General features: G+C 42.6%; 1 protein-coding gene across 5 annotated transcripts in view; it reads left to right on the forward strand.

Annotated features, from left to right (window-relative positions):
• The window catches only part of ANKRD11 (ankyrin repeat domain containing 11), a 347,116-nt gene extending 330,597 nt beyond the window's left edge, over nt 1-16,519 (forward strand). For all 5 annotated transcript variants that reach the window (XM_074200999.1, XM_074201025.1, XM_074201017.1 and 2 more), the window contains 4 exons: nt 9,366-9,464; nt 9,546-9,689; nt 10,687-10,779; nt 11,766-16,519. In XM_074200999.1, the coding sequence (XP_074057100.1) occupies nt 9,366-9,464; nt 9,546-9,689; nt 10,687-10,779; nt 11,766-11,951 (522 nt within the window). In that variant the 3' untranslated portion in view covers nt 11,952-16,519. The remainder of the gene's footprint in view (nt 1-9,365; nt 9,465-9,545; nt 9,690-10,686; nt 10,780-11,765) is intronic.
• Nucleotides 16,520-22,412: the final 5,893 nt, after the last annotated feature.

The raw sequence follows: 22,412 nt of genomic DNA on the forward strand, positions 1-22,412 counted from the left end.
AGACCCAGCCCTGAATCTGGGCTCTGTCAATGCTCACTTCCTTCCTGGATGGGGTTGGGCGGGAGGAGAGGTGTAGAGGAAGCAGGCCAGTACAAAAAGACATAACCCAGAAATGGAAGAGAAAAGTCCCAGATGACATGATTTCAGTGACTTTGGGACTGCTCTTGATAGTGACAGGACAGGACCTTGGACATGTTGACTTGGAGAGAGGCCTCTTCAGACTCAGGTCAAGGTGCAGAGCCCAGGACCACATGCAGCAGTGTGGGGATCACTGATCCCTCAGAACTGATGTACCAGAGGAAATAATGTCAAGTTGAGGAGACCCAGGACAGGTTCTTGGATACTGACAGTGCTTAATATATGGGGGAAAATCTGCAAAGAAAACTAGAAAAACTGCTGCTCAGGAGCAGCAGAGCCAATGAGTGGGCTCCTAATACTGTGAGCACTGAGCAAATTGCTTTCCATTTGTCAATTAATAGATTATTGGTAATTTTGGAGATGGAAGTTTCAGTCAAATGAGGTTGTCAGTGAATGCCCCAATGATAAAAGCTTTAGACGACAGAGGAGAAGTGGAGACATGCACTGCATGTGGATGGCTTGCCAAGAAGATTAGCTGTGAAGAGGCAGAGAGAGAGGATTAGGGCATTTGATGCTTAAGGTCCCCTTCAGGCCTTCTTTCTGTATCCTTTTCAGGATTAAGCATGTGCCAGGAAGTCTGCTAGTGCTTGGGATGTAGGTACTAGTCTTAATTCTCATTCATCACAGAATCAAAATTCTTGTGGCTCTTTCCTACTGACGATGGTTATGGGGATCCTCAAAAGCCTTTCTCTTATACGTCCTCTTCCCTCTGTACAGTTCACTTGGTGAACTCATCAGGCCCATTGTTCCAACTAATACTTCTATTTAGATAATCCTCATATCTAACTGGCTGTAACTTAACATCCTGTCTTCCATAGACTTTGGGGGGGGAATTGGGGTTAAATGACTTGTCCAGGGTCACACAATAGGAAGTATCTATGACTAGATTTGAGCTCAGGTCCTCCAGACTGGAGAGCCAGTACTATATCCACTGTACTCCCAGCTGCCCTTCCCCGCGAATAGACATCTTAAACTCAATATATCCAGAATTGAATTCATTATCCTGTCCACCCCCCCACACACACACATACACCCTGACCCTGATTTCTAACTCTCTAGAGTACCACCACATTTCCCAAATCCTGAGGTCTTACCCTCAGCTGCACTCTCCCCTGTACTCAGTTGCCATATTATGTCGTTGTGCTTTCCTCCCATCTCATAGATACCACCACCCTGCCTGGAATCTCCAGACCATTCTTCACTCACCTATAAAATGACTCTTCTTAAAACACAAGCTTGATTTATTCTTTATCATATTTGTTCAATATACTGTGTAAAATCTTATTTTTTTAAAGGCCTTCCTTATCTGGCCCTTTCTTCCTTTTCCCTTCTTAGACTTTAACTCCTTCCACAGACTCTGCAATCTATTCATTTCTTTTCTGATCGTCACACAAGACAACATTCAGTTTCACTGACTATCCCCTATCCCCATGTTTGGACCTTTTTCTTCCTGGCTTCCCTCAAGACTCAGGGAAAGGGAAAGTTTCACAATCTACAGGATGGCATAATTTCCCAATCCTCTTTAATCACAAATACTCTAGAATTATCTTCATTTTACCTTATGTATAGTTATTCCTTCCACTTTGCAACTTTGCATCATGGTTTTAAGATTATCATGGATCAGCATAAGAAATTAAACAGGAATTTTTGGGAGTTTTGCAGAAGCTGCACACAACACAGAAAAGGTTTAGAAACTGAGGAATACATAAAATATGTGTAATATTGTATAATATAAATCCAGATTTTACAGTAAGGTACAGTTAGCACTCCATTAAAAAAAGAAAATTAGACTTCTTTGGTATAAAGGGGGGAGGGCCAAGCAATTTTATGTGCCCCCTCCACCCCCACAATGTGGAAAGGAGAACCATTGTTGGCATGGGGGGGGGGAGGGGGCATAACCATTAAAACTATGAGCTCTTTCAGAGCAGTTTTTGTTTTCATTTCTTCATATCCCTAATACTTATTCCAAGGCTGAGCACTCTCGGAACTTAATATATACTTGTTGCTTCGGTGATAACTCTAAGGGACATTAGGCTGCAGGGCAGAGGAAGATGTAGTAAGGTTTTAGGGAGCAAGCAGTGGTCCAGGAGATAGAGGTTGACTTTGAAGAGTCTTAAGAATGGAAGACTGGGTGGTCTGCTAAAGCAGATGGCAGCAGATGGAATAAAGGATACAAGTGAAAGGATTGACTTTGACCAGGAAAACCATCTTTTTTATGTGAGGCAGGAGTAAAGGAGGAAGTAGTGAGGGGAGGAAGTAGAAGGGGGAAATATCATCCAACATCCTCCTTTTTCTTTTTTCTTTTTTTTTAGTTTTTTTTTCTTTGCAAGGCAAATGGGGTTAAGTGGCTTGCCCAAGGCCACACAGCTAGGTAATTATTAAGTGTCTGAGACCTGTTTTGAACCCAGGTACTCCTGACTCCAGGGCCGGTGCTTTAACCACTGCACCACCCCCGGCCTCCTTTTTCAAAAAATTTTTATTTATTTTTTGCTGAGGTCTTCACTTGTTGAGAGAATAGGGGACCTGAGAGATGAGGTTTGGCACGGCTGCTACAAGGTTGGACTAGTGGGCTCATTTAGGGAGAAATACATTGAATCAGCTGAGATGACAACTGTGTTGTGCCCCCAGTCTGCATTTGTGTAGGGGCAGTGTTCAGAGTAATCCAGGGTTGAAGTTTGACAAGGAACCACTAGGTCAGGGAATCTGAAAGCAGAGGGATCTGAGAGGGAAGGAAGGAGAATGGAGCAATGCAAGGGAGATATAAGAAGAGGAGGAGCAGAATGGAGGTTTTCATGATGAGGACAAAGAACAGGCTCATGGTTCATCAGGAAAGATGGAATAAAAGTGATGATTATGCAGTAAAGGAATTTCAGAGTTCATGAAGTGGAGCACTTTGGGATGATAATGCCATGAGTTGATATGACACTATAACTGAAATGGATGGAGGAATGGAGCATAGGATCTATAGTTTGAGGAAGTAAAGAAGCATCAATGTGTAAATTCAGTTTTTTGGAGAGCCTCAACTATGGCTCAGTATTTAGATCTTCCTAGTTTTTTGGGTTTTTTTTTTTTGTGCAAGACAATCAGATTAAATGACTTGACTAGGATCACAGAGGTAGAAAGTGTCAAATGTCTCATGCAGGATTTGAATTCAGTCCTCCTGACTCTGGGACTGGTGCTCTATCTACTGCCCTTATCTGGTTCTTCCCCCCCCCCCCCCCCCCAATTTTAGAATAGAATTGAAAAACAAGGTGTCCTGTTCCTATTTGGAATTAGGCCATTGTTGAGCTACCATTGTTTGGGCTTTTGTAGTCCAGAGGTCACTCTGTTTAACAGAAGGAATAAAAAGTAAAATAAAGAGTTGAGAATTTCTCAACCTTCTCATACGATCCAGCCCCGGCAGCTATCTAACTTCTTTCTCTTTGATTCTCCTCTTTTATCCAATATTTTAAAATACTTTCATTTCATTAAATATTTCCCAATTATGTTTAAAAAATTTAACTTTAAATTTAAAAAAATTTTGAGTTACAAATTCCCCCCCCTTGAGAAGGCAAGGTACTGTATCAGCTTATACAATATATTTCTCATATTAGTTATGTTGTAAAAGAAAATACAAGAAAAAGAAAGGAACTAAAACAGTATGGTTTAGTCTGGACTAATAAGAGTTTATCAGTTCTCATTCTCTGCAGGTGGATATCATTTTTCATCATAGGTCCTTTGGAACTACCTTGGATTATTGTGTTGATCAGAATAGCTAAATTATTCGTAGTTGATCATTCTTACAATATTGCTGTTGCTATGTACATTGTTTTTCTGGTTCTGGTCTCTTCACTTTGGATCAGTTTATGTCTTCCCAGGTTTTTCTGAAACCCTCTACTTGTGATTTCTTATATACTACAATATTGCTCATCACAATTATATACTGCAACTTATTCAACTGTTTCCCAATTGATGGGCACCCTCTTGATTTCCAATTCTTTGCCACCATGGGAAGAACTTCTATAAATATTTTTGTGTGTGTTTCCTTTTCCCTTTTCTTTGATCTCTTTGGGATACAGATCTAGGGGTCAAATGGCATGCACATTTTTAGAGTCCTGTTGGGCATAGTTCCAAATTATTCTCCAGAATGGTTGGACGAATTCACAACTTCACTAACAGTTCCTTAGTGTATCTATTTTTCTACATCCCCACAATCATATACTTTTCCTTTTCTGTCATGTTAGCCACTCCAATGAGTGGGCTAAAACTCAGAGTTGTTTTACTGCCTGTTCATATTCTTTTGACCAGGGGCGGCTAGGTGGCCCAGTAGATAGAGCACCCCTGGAGTCAGGAGTACCTGAGTTGAAATCTGGCCTCAGAAACTTAATAATTACCTAGCCATGTGGCCTTGGGCAAGTCACTTAAACCCATTGCTTTGCAAAAAAAACCTAAAAAAAAATCCATATTCTTTTGACCATTTATCAATCAGTTTAATAAATTTGACTCCCGTTTCATATAGTTGTGAGAAAGGACTCATCAAAAACTAGCTTGCAGCAGTCATTTACTCTTGTGTACTATGTCTCTCTAGCCAGGATATTTTTAAGTACTCTCTCTTTTTTCTTATCTATCTTTCCTCTCTAGCCTCAGCTCATCCTTAGTTTTAATACTCCTGACACAGTTCTTACAGGACCATGTTATACTCCTGTTTGTGTTGTCCACTGCCCAGTCTTCTTTCTTACAGAAATCTAAGTTGGTTCGTGGCAGCTAGGTGGCGCAGCAGATAAAGCACCGACCCTGGAGTCAGGAGTACCTGGGTTCAAATCTGGTCTCAGACACTTAATAATTACCTAGCTGTGTGGCCTTGGTATATTGTATTCCAAGCCCTAGGAGCTTCCAATGTAGTTGCTGCTAAGTCCTGTGTGATCCTGACTGCAGCTCCACGATATTTGAACTGTGTCCTTCTGGCTGCTTGTAATATTTTCTCTTTGACTTGGGAGTTCTGGAACTTGGCTGTAATATTCCTGGGGGTTGGTTTTTTGGGATCTCTTTCTTGGGGGGAATCGGTGGATTCTCTCCATTTCTATTTTGCCCTCTGCTTCTAGAATATCAGGGCAATTTTCCTGTAGTAATTCTTTGAAAATGATGTCAAGGCTCTTTTCCTGATCATGACTTTCAGGTATTCCAATAATTTTCAAATTATCTTTCTTAAGTCTGTTTTCCATATCAGTTGTTTTTTCAATGAGATATTTCACATTTTCTTCTAATTTTTCAATTTTTTGGTTTTGAAGTATTGATTCCTGATTTCTGGTAAATTCATCAATCTCCCTGAATTCTATTCTTTGTCTGAAGGATTTGTTCTCCTCAGAGAGTTTTCTTATCTCTTTTTCCATCTGGCCAATTTTGCTTTTTAAAGCATTCTTCTCCTCAATAACTTTTTGAACTTCTTTTATCCATTTGACCTAAGCTGTTTTTTAGCATGCTATTTTCTTCAGCATTTTTTGGGATTTCCTTGACTAAGCTGCTGACTTCATTTTCATGTTTTTCCTGCATCTCTCTCTCCTTTCTTTTCCCAGTTTTTCTTCCAACTCCCTCATTTGATTTTCAAAGTCTTTTTTGAGCTCTATCATAGCCTGAGCCCAATTTCTGTTTTTCTTGGAGTCTTTAGATGCAGGAGCTTGTGCTTCCTCATCTTCAGACTGAGTATTTTGATCCTTCTTGGGCTCATTTGCAAAATAATTCTCAATGGTCTTCCTCTTGTTTCTCTGCTTGTTCATTTTCCCAGCCTAAGCCTGTTTTTGGGGTGCTTCCTGAGCTTTTGGGACACTCCTACAAGTGTCTCAGTGTGTGGGGCTCTGTCTGCCCTCCTGGTCTGTGAATAAACATAAGTGCTCCCCTCTGCCACCGGGCCGAGGTGGGGGAGCCCCTGCTGTTCTGTGGGGGGGGCCTAGACTGCTATCAGGATCTGAATGTGGTCAGAGCCCCAGAGTCCTGTTCCAGGGGCAGAGGACTGAGCTCTGCAGTCTCTCTCTTCACTCCCCTCCCTCAGCTCAATGGGCTCATGCCCTAGGGGCTCCTGCTTACCAGCTCCACCTGCTTCTGTTTCTGGGTCTGGGCTGCTGAAAGACCAAGCTGCTGGCTGTGTGCCCTGAGGGCTGGGCTCCACGTGCTGGCTCTGGCAGAGGTCCCCCGCTGTTCCCCCACTTTGTGCTGCTGCACCACCCCCCCCCCCCTTCCCGTGAGCCTTGGCCTCCGGGAGGCTGAAGTTCTTTGGCTCTGGCGGGCTGCCCCCCCCGACCCCGGGGAGCAGAGCCTTTCTGCTCTTTTCCAGGTTAGCTTGAGTAGGAGAACTGCCTCACTGGGTCCCTTCATGGGTTCTGTCTCTTAGTTAGAGTCCTTAGCTTATGAGTTTTATCAGAGCTCCTAAGACTTGATCCCTTCATGTCATCATCTTGGCTCCGCCCCTGCTGTGTGACCTTGGGCAAGCCACTTAACCTCATTTGCCTTGCAAAAACCTTAAAAAAAAAAGAAATCTAAGATGGTTCATCTGTTTCCTTTTTTATACATGTCGGTCTCTTTAGACAACTTTCTTTTCCCATTAGAATTGCTTCTTTTTGTATATCCAGAATTTCAGTTTTTCAAGCATTTCCCCTCTCTCCTGGGATAACTCTCATTATAGGGTTTTAGTCCAAGACAGCCTATCAATTCTTCCTCTGAACTCTTTCAAATCCATTCTTCTGAAATCTAGGTTGAACATCAGCCTGTATCTGGCCTGAAGTGATTGATTCCTCCTGAGGTTGACATCATTTTCACAGTGGATACCAGTTCTTCTTTGGTGGTAAAAATAAAATCCAGAATATGATTTCCCTTTGAAGTTCCTTAGCACTTTGAAGGCCGACATTTTCATTAAGGCAAATCAAAAAAATGTTATCTGATCCATTTTAAGTTGAAGAAAATTCCAGGAAATATATTCAGATAATTGAAATCACTGTTGTGTCCTGTCAATGTTAAGCTTACTCCCTTTTTCCTGTTTCTCCAGGTCTTCATATAAGCTAATGAGAGTTGACACATAGACATCAAAGGTAGATGAGCATCCCTGAAAACAGCTTGCTGAGTTCTCTTCTTGGCTTCTTATCCACCTTTGATGTCCATCTGTTACCCAACTCTCACTTGTAGCTCTAAAAAGCTTTAGAATAGGCAGAGGCCACACCAAACCAGTTGAGGCTAAACAACAGGTCTCAAACCCATTGGTGATTTCAGAGAATATTTACTCTGTGCGTATGAAGACATACCCTAGCAGAATGGGCAAATGACAGCAACTTGTTCCTATGATAGGCTTTGTGGAGCTGCGTAGATTTGGTCAGTCATTGAGGACACCATGGTCATCCATTGCATCCCAAGCCATCACAGCCATCCAGACTTTTGGCCTGCCATTGGAGTTTAAAGACTCTGGAAGAGAGTGAGACTGATGATTTTGTGTATCTCTGCCTCATTCAAATCTAGTCCATCACCCTGTGATATCTTGTCCTCTTTGGAAATGAAGGACAATCACAAACATTAGCAAATGCTCTGATGATAGTATTATTTCTATTTTTCTTTTTTGTTGGTTTACATTGAAGTGCTCCCTGCTCCTCTTCTGAGTCTGTATAGTTTTCTTAAAAGACAATGTCACTTACTATCCTATCATCAATTCTGTTTCCATTAACCATAGAATACTTTTCCAAAGCCACATTCTTGTCATTCTACCAAGTCTTATTAATACTTAAGCCATCAGATTTGCCTTCTCTTGTTACCTAAGCTTTATGTATTTGAGGAAAGGCATAGTGTTAGAGCTTCAGTGCTAGAGGAATCACGAATACTTTAGCCCAAGTCCATCATTTTATTAATGACACATATTATGATACAAACCATATTAAATGGTTTGGCAAAGTTAATCAGTAATAAGTAGGGTTTGACACTGGTTTTTTGTTTCTGGAGTTCATGCCTGGTTGAGGCTTTTACAGTTTTTTAAATTGGTTCCTGATCTAGATTTTCTTCACCCATTATCTTCCAAGTGTTTCTACTGCTATACTAATTCCTATATTCCCTTTTCATTTTAAATCACCTGAATTGAATACATGATTTAAATCACCAGGGGAATGCATAATGTTGTCTAGCCCTTGTTAGGTATGTGCATCTTCAGAGTCTACATCACCTTCCTCTTTTAGAATATCTGCTTTTGGCTCCAGGTTTTCAGTCACCCTTTTTTTTTCCCTTTTCTCTATTATTCTATCTTTAAATCCTTTCTTTTTTTCCCCACATCATTTTCACATTCATCATTTTTTTTTTAAAAAAGAAAAATTGATTCTCCTTGGTGATTGAAAGATGTCCATTTACCCTCTCATGGGGGGAAACCAACATGCATTTTTATGGGTAGCAGGCCACTTAACCATGGCAAAAATGCAAAAATTGTACATGGTGCAAGTAGCTGTAAAATTCACTCTGTCTTCCATGGTTAGAGAGTTCTCTAGAAAACTTCTTATATTCTAATTGAGAGATAGGTTCCTGGGTGGAGAAAATGATCTCCTTGGAGGAAAGAATTGGAAAGGCCTGGAACTAAGGCTTAGGTGGAGGTAATCCCAGTTGGAGTCAAGATTCTCTGGAGATGAAGAGCCAAATCAGGACTGAGGGCCAAGGATACTGCTCTGAGGTCAGGGGCAAAGGGGATGGAGGGAGCTAGCCCAACCTGATGGGTCCTTGGCTCAAAGAGAAGCTGCATGGTATTGGGAAATGGTTTTCATCAGAGCAGCTTTGGGCAATGGAAGGAAAGAAGCATTTATTAATTGTCTACTATATGCTAGACATTATGAGGTGTATTACCGATATCTCATTTGATCTCCTGACCCTGGAAGATACCTTCTGCATTTTACAGTTGAGGAAACTGAGGCAGACAAGTGAACGGATTTGGCCAGTCACACAACTTTACAGTAAATGTCTGAGATGGAATTTGAACTGAAATTTTCCTGGGTCTGGCTCCAGCCTTCTCTCCACTTAATCTTATGCCCATCCAGCTGTCTGTGCAAAGTCCAGGACACTGGGGCCATGGGTGTGATGGGACTTTGGGAATAAGTAAGAACCTTGACTATGGAAGAGGCTAGTCTAGTTTGGGAGAAGAGGTCAAGCAGTGTCCCCTTAGCACCATTTATCATCAGTGGAAGCCAAAGCCTCTGTCAGCAGAGTCCTCTGACCCCCACGTGCTTCTCTTTATGCAGATTGCCCCACCTCCATCTCTGGCAGAGCCGCTGAAGGAGTTATTTAAGCAGCAGGAGACCGTCAGGGGCAAGCTCCGCCTCCAGCACAGCATAGAGCGGGTAAGAAGGCCCCTGGCCTGCACCCTGCATCCTTCACTTAAGGGATGGCCCCATTCTCAATACCTTCTCTCTTGTTGCCAGGAAAAGCTGATTGTTTCATGTGAACAGGAGATTCTGCGGGTTCATTGTCGAGCAGCGCGGACTATTGCTAACCAGGCCGTACCCTTCAGTGCCTGCACCATGCTTCTGGACTCGGAGGTCTACAACATGCCCCTGGAGAGTCAGGTCAGTGGGCAACTGGTACCCGTCTCCTTGAGATGGCAGGGGCTGGAGGAGAGCCCGACCTGTCCTTGGATTCAGGGCATGGTCACCTCCTCCTAGCACAGTGCAACCCCCATCCCTTGGCGTCCTGCTTATAGAAACCCACCTTATAGAAACATTCTCTCCCCCCTTCTACCTCAGGTCACAATAAGGAGGTATCCGTGTCTGTGTTTTTTGGTTTGTTTATTTCTTTTTTTTGCAAGGTAATGGAGAAAATTGACTTGCCCAGAGTCACACAGTAAGCAAGTATGATGTGTCTAAGGCCGTATATGAACTCAGTTCCTCCTGACTCCAGGGCCGGTGCTCTGTTCACTGCAACACTCAGCTGCTCCTCACATCTGTTTTAAGACGTGTAGCTCTGCCACAACCTGTTCCTAAAATAGAACCTGCACCAGGCAAGAACAAGTGCCTATGATGTGCTTTCCTGCCTTAACCAGGTTCTTGGAGTGCTCAGGAGAAGTGAGTCATTGGTTAGGGACTTGGCACCATGAGCTGCTGGTGGCCTGAGGGGAGGCCCAAAAGCCTGGCCCTGCTGGCACGGTAGCACATAGAGCAAGACCAGTGGGCCCACTCCGACTCTGGCCCTAGGAGTCACACCTGATGACCGTTGTCATCACCCTCTTCCTGCTCTGCTCTGAACATGGTTCTGTTCCTTTCTGCCCTCATTGCCACCCCTACTCTGTGCTCAGCAACACCTTCTCACCAGGAGAGATGGGCAGACTACCGTCTACGGCTAAAAATCTTTGACCTCTGTGGGAAGACTTGAAAAGGTCTGAGATAAAAGTGGAACTTTGTTTGACTTGATGCATTATCATACTCTTCATTTGATATGAGAAAGTGTGGAATCTCTAGGGCCAGTTTTCTTTATCTGTTTTTACTTTTTTTTCCCAGGAGATGTGATAGGACATGTCTGTATGTCTGTCTCCCCTTTTTCACCTTCTTTCCTTGGTTGACTCCACAGGGGGATGAAAATAAGTCGGTGAGAGATCGTTTCAATGCTCGGCAGTTCATTTCCTGGTTACAGGATGTAGATGACAAATATGACCGGATGAAGGTTAGAACCCTTTACTTCTTTGCAATTTTTTGGGCCCAGAGAACCTACCTGTGGAAATCTGTCCCTTTTGAACATTTTTAAAGGAGACATCCTTCTCTGAAAACTCGACTGGGCTTTCCCTTTCCTTGGGAAAGCAGTGACATCTATGCAGTTTGACCCTGGGGAAGTGCACAACACAAGGTCATCTTGAGTCTGTCACATGGGAGGGCTCTGGAGAGGGCGTCCTCCTGGTTTGGATGCGAGGTGGTCCTGGTGCTCATTGAATCCTTAACCAGTACTGCCTGGTCTTTTTCTCTCTCTCTCTCTCCTATGAGGGTCAGAAACATTTTCTTGTTTTGAGGGGTAGAAGGAATGGCAATTTTTTCTTTGTTTTGAAATCAGAAAAGTAAAGCTTTGGTCAAGTACAGGTTGGGTCGCTTTAACTCTCATGGTCAGTGCTTTTCTGTGGGCCAAACCATATATATATATATATATATATATATATATATATATTTAGATTTTTCAAGGCAATGGGGTTGAGTGACTTGCCTAAGGCCACACGGCTAGGTAATAATTAAGTGTCTGAGGCCAGATTTGAACTCAGGTACTCCTGACTCCAGGGCCGGTGCTCTATCCACTGCGCCACCTAGCCACCCCTGCCAAACCATATTTCATCCAACAGATTGGTGTGGTCAGTAGTTTAGCAGCTCTGCTGTAAAATTCAGCGCAAGGGTCCCTGTGTCAAATGGGAAGCCCTTAAGCTGAAGAAAGGAGCCCCCGGGCCTGGGTCTTTCCAAATCTATAATTGGTGATCATAGGAGCAGCTTGTGGAAGGGAAGAAGCTCGGGGCACTCAGTGTCCTGGTAGCCAGACCAGTTCTGTCCAAAAGTCTCCTAGACTGCTGCCAGCTGCCATCTCCCCTGTTGGGCAGTCAGGTATCATGCTAGGGGTGGGGGTCCCTTGGTGCTTTGTGCCCCTCCTCACCCTTGGTTTTGCCTCCTGCACAGACATGTCTGTTGATGCGACAGCAACACGAAGCAGCGGCTCTCAATGCCGTGCAAAGAATGGAGTGGCAGCTGAAGGTTCAGGAGCTGGACCCCGCAGGGCACAAATCCCTCTGTGTGAATGAGGTGCCGTCCTTCTATGTGCCAATGGTCGATGTCAACGATGACTTTGTGCTCTTGCCAGCATGACAAGACCAGATCCCAAGACAGTCTCACAGGAAGCTGGCCATGGCAGGAGCCCTCCCGGACAAATGGCTGTGCTCATGTTCATCCCGACTGCTTGTTGACGATTCCTGGGTGGACAGGAAGAGGCCTCTCTCGGGGGTGGGGGAGAGGGAGCGAGAGAACAGTTGCACTTTGTTCACAATGTATCCGTCACTTCTGGACCGATGGCAGGCACCCCGCCGCAGAAGTGGGAAATGCATCTCTTGTATAAACCAGGGGCTTCAGCGGAGGGTGAAACGCTTGCACACTATGCGAGTCTGATGGCCGCCACGCCACCGAGGACCCGCGTGGACTCCGGGCTGGCCTGCCCCCATTGGGCAGCTGGAGCTGCTGTGCAGGGGCCAGGAGTCAGGGTGGTTCCCTTCTTTGTGGAAATGGCAGTTTTCTGATCCGTGTTTTCCATTCAGCTGCAGATTCACGTCAGAGAAGTTGCAGAAGAGAATTCATTTTTTTAAGTTTCTCTTTCCATTCGGATCTAATAGAAAAATCAAGTAACCGGCGCCCAACCCACCTTGCATGGATGGACAAAGGCATGATGGGTGGAGCCAACAGACTACCGAATCTAAGGATGCTTCCCAGCTAGAATCACTGGGCTGGGGACGCTTGTGCTGAGCGAAGACTCTGCCAATCGTGTTTTTAATGGAGTCAAATCCATGTGGTTTATATATTTTTTCCTTTAATCTTGGGCATTTTGTTTCTCTTTCTGAGAACATAACTTGAAAACACTACAGAGCCAATACTCATATAAAAATGTATCCCATAAATGCTGTACAGTTTTTATATACATTAACAATGTACTTTTGCTGCCTTCTAGATAATTTATTTTGCAACACATTACTGCACAGTTGTAAATAACTTATGTACTGTAACATCACTTTCAGTTATGTGTAAAGAAATAAATAAATTAATTAAAATTATCTTTGTATATGTATAGTTCACATTAGGCAGCACTTTCCCTTTCAAGGAACAGAAGGGCCAAAATGGCGTGCAACATTCAGTATTCTGAAGCTTGTCTTCTAACCAAAAGGAAGACAAGGTAACTCCACTCGGAATTTGCATTCTTCACTTTTCTCAAAATGTTAATTCTTTTTTTTCCCCCTCCTTTCTTCCCTGTCCTTTAAGTTAGGACAAGTAGAAAAACTACCTACCTATGTGGTCCAGCTGTTGATCTGTTTCCCTGGGTTGTGCTGGGGTCCTTCTCCTCTCTGTATGAAGTGGGGGGTGGGAGGGAAGCAATGAAAGAGCTGGTCCGGCCTGGAGAGGTTCAAAAGAAGTCTGTCATCACTCTTGCTTCCAGATGAGCCTTCCTACCCTAGGTGAAGGAGGATTCATTCAATCTCTCCTGTGTAAAGGGGGAGCCTTTAGGAAACAGGCCTGTTTTTCTGATTGGAAGGGTGTTGTTCTGTTAGAAAGCATGGAAGGTCATTTATCACAGGAGGAAATCTTAGTTTGTGTAAGAGATGACCCCAAGTCCATAACAGGGGAGAAATGTGGAGCCCTCTGGCAGCTGAGGACAATCCATTCACCATATCGTGCCACTTTGGGGGCATCTCCCATCTTTTAGTACCTCCCACATTCCACAAAGACAAACAAGGCCTTATTTGGAAAAAGCTCCTCTATTTTAACTAACTGGGCTTAATTCACGACTAGTGTGCAGGAAGAAGTGGCATTGACATTTTTATCTTTTTTGTCACATTTCTACTCTGGGGCCAGGGGAGTGTTGAGGGAAGCCTGGAAAATGGGAAGGAAAGCCCCTCAGGAAGCTTGTCCTCCACACCGACAGGAGCAGTGGCATCTGGGAGATGTCAGTCAGGTGTTGAGTGTCACCTCCCCTGAGGGAGACATAGGGAAGGAAGATTTCTGTCCAGAAGTTGATTTGGGGCAAAGGGGAAGGGTAGGGAAATCCATGAGAACAGTGTCTTCTTGCCTTTGTGTCTCTCTGAAGGGATATGTAGCATGTTACCAACTACAGCTTACTTTAAATGAGGACCACTGGGGACAAGCTAAGTGGTGGCCTTCAGATGAGAAGCCAGGGAAGGATTTTGCAGAAAAGGGTCAAAATGAAAAAAAGCTTCTTCTGGAGCTCCTGCTTTGTTTGGAGGTCAGAGCATGTGCCTTGAGCTTCTTTCTTAGAAAGTCTTACTACAGAGAAAATTCAAAGGACCTCCAAGAAAGAGTGGTGGAAGGGAACCTGATCCAGTCACCAGCTAGGCCCAGCCAGTAGGCAGGGATGGGTAGGGCAGAGTTTGGCTCGTTAGGATGCTTTGGTTCTAATGGAGGTACCCATCCTTGTGGGGTGGGGGGGATGAAGCCAAACTCAAAGCAAAGATAAATAGTGGAAACATTAAGTTTTTTTTTATTTTAATGAATCTTAACCACAATGTGCCCTCCCTATTGATTATTCATAAGTCAGGTTCAGTTTAGGAAACTCCCAAGATGAACTATCAGATCAACTCTCTCCTTCCATCCCCTGACCCCCCTCCTCTAATCAAAACAAGCTAGTTGCATGACAGTTGAGACATTGGGCCATCCCGAGTGTGCCCAGAAATGTGTGCAAAGACATTTGGTGCTGTACAAATGGTGACTTGAAATTATTGTTATGCTATATGCTCTTGACTTGTTGAAAAGAAGTCCAACTTTATCAGCATTTTAAAGTGTTTTAAATTGTTTTATTTGTCTGGTGTCTTTTATTCCTGTGCTGATGACCCTGAATGCTAAAGAGGAGGAGGAAGTCTGGCTTTGTCCTTTCTCTTCCTTGTTGCCTCTCCCTTCCACCCACATCCCGGATTTCAAACATCAGGGTCTTCTGGGGTTCTAGGAATTACACATTTGGGAAAGCAGAGAGGGAAGAGATGGAGGAAGGTCTTGTATGCAGTGAACAGGAGGCAGATCGAGACCATCACTTCCCAAAGGATAAGTCAAAACTGACTTATTCTTTTGGAAGAGTTAGCATCAACTGCCAGCCACTGTAGTATCCCTACAGTGTGGAATTTGGGGTAGATTATTTGATGGGAGAGGATTTTAAAAAAAATCTTCAGGATAATTTTTATATTATTATTATTATTATATTATTAGAGACTGGGGGTGGTTCGGGGAGGGAAGTTGAGAAGAATCTGGCAAGTAAAAAGGCCTCTCAGTTACTCTGTTCATTTACCAGTGCTACCACATGAACTTCATCAACCAACTGCCCACTTTCTCTGTTCCCCTCACCCCCACCCCTCCAAGCCATATTTAGAGATCACCCAATTTGTGGCTTTGGACCAGACTGCTTTGAGATCTCCAGGCTCTAGGGGGGTGGGGGTCAGGGGAGGACCAGGGGATTGCTTTTAAAGAAAACAGCCAGCCTCCGGAGGAACAAACCTCTGCTTTTAGGTATGCTAGGAATCTCCAACTTTCCCTTATCTCCCTGTTTGGGGGGGGTGCTGCTCATGCCCCCTTTCCACTATGCCCCCAGCCTGGTTCAAGTGGACAGTGCACAGTGAGGATGCGATTCTATTTGCTCTGTAGCGTCACTTTGCTCCTAGTGGAATGTAACAATGCCCCCCCCCCCCCACTCCAGTATTTTTGAGCTTCATGGATGTATTACAAGTTGTCCTTCCCATCCTGACTCTTCAGACTCTTATTCCTACCATCACTTCCCTCCCCCCTCCTCCTCCTCCCTTTTGTTCTTTTATTCTAAATTTACCAATTGGAGGCTGGTTTTCCTCACTGTTAAAGGGCCAGCATAGTTTAATTTCCAGGGGTGGAGGAAGAAGTGGGGATATATATATATATATATCTCCCCATATATATGTATGTGGAGGAAATTTTATATATATGCATATGTCTTCCCATATATGTATGTGTATGGAGGAAATATATATATACACACACACACACACATATTCAGGAGGAAACTAGGTTATGTTTTTCTCCCCCTTCTCCCTCCCTCCCCCTTTTGTAAGGGACATACCAAATTACGGTCAGATAACTTTCAAACCCTGACTTTTTTTTTTTGTTTTTTTGTTTTTTCCATTTTGGTTACGTAAACCATAATCTGTATAAGCATGGAGAGTCCTTTTAATCAACAATTCCAAGCAACAATAGCAGACGTAACGTATTACCTTTGACCCCTGTGCTTTGTGGACCCCCCCCCCCCCACCCTGGACAGTGTACATTTTCCTCCTTGTCATGCTTCTGAGACAGTGTAGATAGATGTAAATAGTCACAGGTCAACTCACACCCTTCTCTTTGTACTAGGTCCAGTCGTGTAGAATGTGGGGTTCAAACAGCGGCGAGAGTGCATTGTCTGTAATGTAACAATGTAATTTTTTTTTACAATGTAGTTGTGTACATATTGTTTGGCAGTGCTGGTGCTGCCTGGCCCGCAGCTCTGCCGCTCCAGTGCTGTCCTTAGCTGTACAACTTCCTGCAGAAAGAGACAAAGTGAATACAAATGTTATTTTCTACAGTTGCATGTACAGAGATGAGCGCCAGAGACATGCTGTTGTCCCTCAGAGATAATGTTCGTAAATAAATTTTGAAAAAAACCACCACTACTACCTTGTCTGTACTTTTTAAGTCTCCCAGGATTACTGGCGGGGAAGAGATCTTGGGGGGGCATAGGGTGGCATGAGTTTATCAATTGTCAGACCAGAGAAAGCTAATGTAGATGGCCACCTTGGAGGTATGTCTTCAGTCCACCTGATTCTTATCTGGCTATTGGACCAGATGGCTTTGGAGGAGAAAGTGAGGCTGGTGATTTAGCGAGCCCCCTCCCCCACTCAAATTCATTCCATTTGCTTGTTATGGCATGACTTCTCCAATGTCATGGTCTTCCAGAGTGAAGGACAATATTTCTAACTCCGCAGGGAGCTCCAACATCAGCCTAAGGTCCAATCCAGCTTCTGCCACATACTACCTGTCTGTGTGACTTTGGACAGGTATTGCAATGGTTATAGCATTGGCCTTGTTCAAATTGTACCTTAGACACTAACTGTGTGACCTTGGGCATGTCACTTAATCCTGATTGCCTCATAACCAGGGCCATCTTCAGTCCTGATTCATATCTGGCCCCCAAATGTCTCTGGAGGAGAAAGTGAGGCTGGTGACTTAGTACAGCCCCCCCCCTTCATTCAAATCCAGTTCATGTACTTGTCATGGCATCACTTCCCTGAAGTCATGATCTTCTTCGAAAATGATGGCCAAACAACATCCTCATAAAATGAGCATTCTTCAAGCCTCTCTGAAGGAAGGAATTGGCTCCTGTTTAGTAAAGCAAAAAGAATAGAAAAGTTTCAAGGGACTAGGCAGATAGGCATTACTTAATGACCCTGCTTCTTGACCCCCTTATTTATTTTTCTTTTTTTTAAATATTCTTTTATGTTTTATTTTTTCTTCATTTTTTTCCCCATGATATAAATATTTTGTTTTCCAATTACATACAATGGTAGTTTCTACCAATCATTCAAGGTTTTGAGTTTTACAGTTTTTCCCCTCCCCCCAACAGAAAGCAATTTGGTATAGTCTTTATATTTGCATCATAATATGCATAGTTCAAAACTGAATGCATTGAGAGAAGAAACAGATCCAAAAGGAAGAAAGAAAACATTGGAAATAGCAAAATTATGTAATACTTAAGACAACTTCAAAAATTGAAGATAAGCTTGAGTCTTCATTTAAAACTCCACAGTTCTCTGGACTTGGATGGTATTCTCCTTCACAGATCCCCTAAAATTGTCCTTGTTTATTGCACTGATGGACTGAGGTAGTCCATCAAGGTTGATCATCAGCCCATGTTGTATTAGTGTGTATTATCTGGTTCTGCTCACTTCATGCAGCATCAATTCATGCAAGTCTTTCCAAGCTTTTCTGAAATCCCACTTTTGGTTTCTAATAGAATTTGTTCATCAAATTCATATGCCAAAATTTGTTCAACCATTCCCCATTGATGGACATCTCAAATTTCCAATTCTTTGCCACCATAACCAGAGCTACTAATGAATATTTTTGTAACTGGGATTTTTTACCCATTTTCATGATCCAGGGTATAGACCTAGTAGTAGTATTGCTGGATCAAAGGGTATGGACAGTTTTATTGCCCTTTCAACATACTTCCAAATTGCTCTCCAGAAAGGCTGGATCAGCTTATAGCTCCACCAGCAATGCATTAGTGGCCCAGATTTCCCAAATCCCCTCCAACATCTGATCCCTTATTTATTCCACACTCAACACATTCTAACCTCCTCACTCCTTAGATCCAATAGTTGTCAATTCTGGGTATAACTTCCTTTGTTATGATTAACTGCCTTTCCTAGAAACTGTGAACCCTAAAATTGTAAGATCCTCAAAAACATAGGGTTAAAATGACAGAAAAATATAGAGTAGACAAGAAGTTGTATTCTCTGGGATTTACCAATATAACCAATAGATAATGGAGAGTATCTCCGAGATGGTCACCCAGAAATGGGAAAGAAATTAGACTTTATACCATTTGAAAATAGGGGGGGAAATAGGCTTCCTCAGTGGCCTAAGTATAGAAGTCACACAATATCACTACCCAAATCAACTCTACAAAGATTATTGTCTTTGTAAAAATTCTTCTCTTGTCTCTTCCTAGGAGATGGTTTCCTTACATCCTAAGCTTTGTTCTCCTAAATTTGTGATTAACACAAGGGGAGATACCTTTGGAATCTTAATTTTTAAATAGGGAGCGAGGTGATCCATTTGAAGCCTAGTATTCTTTAAAGGGAATTTGTCTTCTGTCACAGCATAGTGAGAAATAATTATTTTTTCATACAGCATAGTACTCATAAACCAGCTTGAAACCTTTCTCTACCAGTCTGTATTTGCTTTCTCTCCTCCCATTAGAAGTGAGGGTATTGTTTTCACTTTTGAATTTATTGCCAATATCTCCTCCCTCTCCTACTAAGAGCCTTCCCTTGTATCAGAGATTAAAAACAAAAAAAAAAAGGTACAAAACCAAGTTTGCCATCATATAAAATCATTCCCATACCTCTCTCCTCCCCCTTCAATAAAAAGAGCAGTTTCTTTTCTCTGGGGCCAAGTTTGACCAATAAAGTATTTAGTTTTTACTTTCTTGTTTTCATTTACATAGTAGTAGTCTGTCTGTTATTTTCCTGATTCTGCTTAACTAGCCTTTTTTATTTCATTTAAGCCTTCCCATGTCTCCTTGAAATCTTCATTATAGGTTAGCAATAAGTCCTTTATATTTGTGCATCATAATTTGTTTAACCTAGCCCAGCACATTGTGCTTAGCACATTGTCCGATTCCCTTCCTGTTCTTTATGACCCCATGGACCATTGTAACATCAGTAACTGTCCACGGGGTTTTCTTGACAAAGATATTGGAGGAGTTTGCCATTTCCTTCTCCAGTGGATTAAGGCAGAGGTTAACATAGCTAGAGAGTTTCTGAGATTGTATCTGAACTTGGGTCTTCCTGGCTCCAGGTCCAGTGCTTTCTCCTCTGAGTCACCTAGCTATCATCATACAGTAGGTGTTTAATAAATGCTTTGACTACTAGTACTAATAGCCAAGGTAAGGGATGCCCAGAGATTCCTCCTAAAGAGTTTTTGAGCAATGGTATAGAGAGCTGTGTGGGAATAAACAAGTTTCTTGCTTAGTTGGCAAAACTTCATTGTTATCTTCATACTTTCTAGAATTGAATCTTCATACTTCTTTTTTGTTTTTTCAAGGCAATGGGGTTAAGTAACTTGCCCAAGGTCACACAGCTAGGTCACATTTGAACTCAGCTCCTCCTGACTCCAGGGCTGGTGCTCTATCCATTGCACCACCTAACAGCTCCATACTTCTTTAAAAAATCCATCTCTTAATGTAAAGTAAAAAGGTGGAAATGAGGTTTCAATCAAAAGTCAAAAGAAAGGGCTAAAGAAAGCAGATGTCGCTAGCAATAGGAAGCTCAAAGGATGGAGTTGGGACCATAATTATTAATAGATGCAGGAAACTAGCTTTCATTTTAATTTTCTTTTAATTTTTATTTTTTTCCACCAAAAACAAACTTTGCAATGAGAACAAAAATACTTAATGGGAAATTAAAACTATAGTGAGGAGTCAGGAGAGCATCTAGGTGTTCTGAATGAGTTTCAAGTTTCCAAACTAGATCAAGAATATAGAGACTGCTCCTGAGACACTGTTGGTGATTTTGGGGAGGGAATTGTGGACAATAAAGACCTTTGGTTTGGTTTTTTTATATTTTCTTTGTATCTACAGTGATACGAGAACTGACTAACTGAAATGTTCTTAGCAAGAAAAGTTGTAGTGAGTGATGACTTCCTAATGAAGGGTATCTAGGTAACCAAATATCAACCAGCCACAAGTAAAGTGATACGCTGGATTTCTGGGACATGTATCCAGGATGGCAACAGTCTCTGTTAGATCCAACAACCAATATTTCCTCCTCATGATTTATACGGGAGTAAACTCTAATTCTGGAAGTCACCTAGAAAATATTACTGGGATTTATAAAGCCATGATCAAAAAGCTAACCTTAGGGAAATAGGTGATCCTTTCCTTGCTACTGTTGCCAGAAGGTAGAGGTTTCAGAAAGAGAAAGACAACTTTGTGAACAGCTAATGAAAAGATCAACAGGTATGCAGTAAACTATGCTAAGTTAGGGGCAGCTAGGTGGTGCAGTGGATAAAGCACCGGCCCTGGAGTCAGGAGTCCCTGGGTTCAAATCCGGTCTCAGACACTTAATAATTACCTAGCTGTGTGGCCTTGGGAAAGCCACTTAACCCCATTTGCCTTTTAAAAACCTAAAAAAAAAAATAAACTATGCTAAGTTGTACAGATGTGAATCCATCCCTGACCTCAAGTATGTTCTAACGGTAGAGAAAATGTGTCTGTATATTTGTGTATGTGTATATGTGTGTTCATACATTTATATATACATACCTGTAGAGGAACATACCCATGTGCCTACATGTATTTACATGCATATAGACAGGTGTGTAGGAGTATAAATTCACAAGACCTTGAAGAGGAGGAGAAGAGGGCCCTAGCTGCTGGAAGACCAGGAAAAACCCTTCATGGAACATGATTCTTCATTCAAGTTCTAAAGAAATTCTCCAACATTCATTCAAGAAGGTAGAGGGAGATTTGACTTGGGTCTTTTAGACCAGGTTGGATTTAGGGCAGGGTTGCCACATTCCAAGCAAGGATCTAAAGGAACAGCCCAAGAGGCAAAGGGTGAGTATTCTAGATGCAGGGTAGGAGAGAGGTGGCAGATCTAGCATGTGTGAGAATCCAGAATGGATGGACCTTCGAGTAGGTGGAAGGGAGCAATATTGAAAAAGAGTGGAAAGGCAGGAGGCGACCAGATTTAAATGTCAGAATAGTTTATAGTGGATCCTATTGCTTAGAAGCCATAGGAATTGAATGGAGTGCGGAGGTCAGGGGACATGAGCACACCTGTTCCTTGGGAAAATCACTTTGGTGGCTTGCAGAGGGCTCTTAGCCAGAGATGGAGTACATCTAATAGGGGTAGGTAAAAATAGAATCACTTGAAGATCTGATCAGGAGGGCATTGATCTGAAGATAGAAAAGGGGGGGGGGAACTAAAGCCAGACACAGCATATGAGAGCTTCAGCACATGTGGATTATGGGTTATAAATAATTTGAATGAGTTATCTTTTCTGTTTATTTTATACTATTACAGTAATCTTGCTGTTATAGTAATGATAATCCCTCCCCCCCAAAAAAAGATGAGAAACCTCAAGAATAGTGAGAGAGAGAAAAAAAAGTGTGCTTCAGTCTCTCCTCCGATTCCAATGGCTCTGTCTCTGGGATGAGTTGCCTTCCCCATCATAGCCATTAGAGAAGTTGCTTCAATATTTTCCCCACAGTTGCTATTACTAGCTGTATTTCTCTCCACTCTATTCCTCCTCACTCTCATATATTCCATTCTCTCTCTCCTTTTATCCTGTCCCTGTCCAGAAGTGTGTTGTATCCAAGTACCCTCTCCCACAATCTTCTCTCTCCTCTATCTACTCCCACTTCCCTCCCCCCATTCCCCCTTATCTCATACCTTTCCTCTCATTTTTTTCTCTAAGGCAAGTTAGATTTCTATACCCTATTAAGTGTGTATGTTATTTCCCCTCTGAGCCATTTCTGATGAGAATGAAGTCTCACTCATTCCCCCCCTCACCTCCCCCTATTCCACTCCATTGTAAAAGCTTTTTCTTGACTTTTATATGAAATATCTTAGCCCCTTCTGCCTTTCCTTTCTCTTCTTCCCCTTTCTCTTCCTCCCAGTACTTTCCTTTATCACCCATTGACTCCATGTTTTTATTAGATTATACCATTATATTCCACTCCTTCCTGTGCCCTGTCTATATATGCTCCTTCTCACTGATCTTATAAATGAGAAAGTTCATGTAAGTTATCAGTATTTTCTTCCCATGCAG

Source organism: Macrotis lagotis, chromosome 1 (assembly GCF_037893015.1).
Source record: "Macrotis lagotis isolate mMagLag1 chromosome 1, bilby.v1.9.chrom.fasta, whole genome shotgun sequence".
Classification (NCBI taxonomy): domain Eukaryota; kingdom Metazoa; phylum Chordata; class Mammalia; order Peramelemorphia; family Peramelidae; genus Macrotis; species Macrotis lagotis.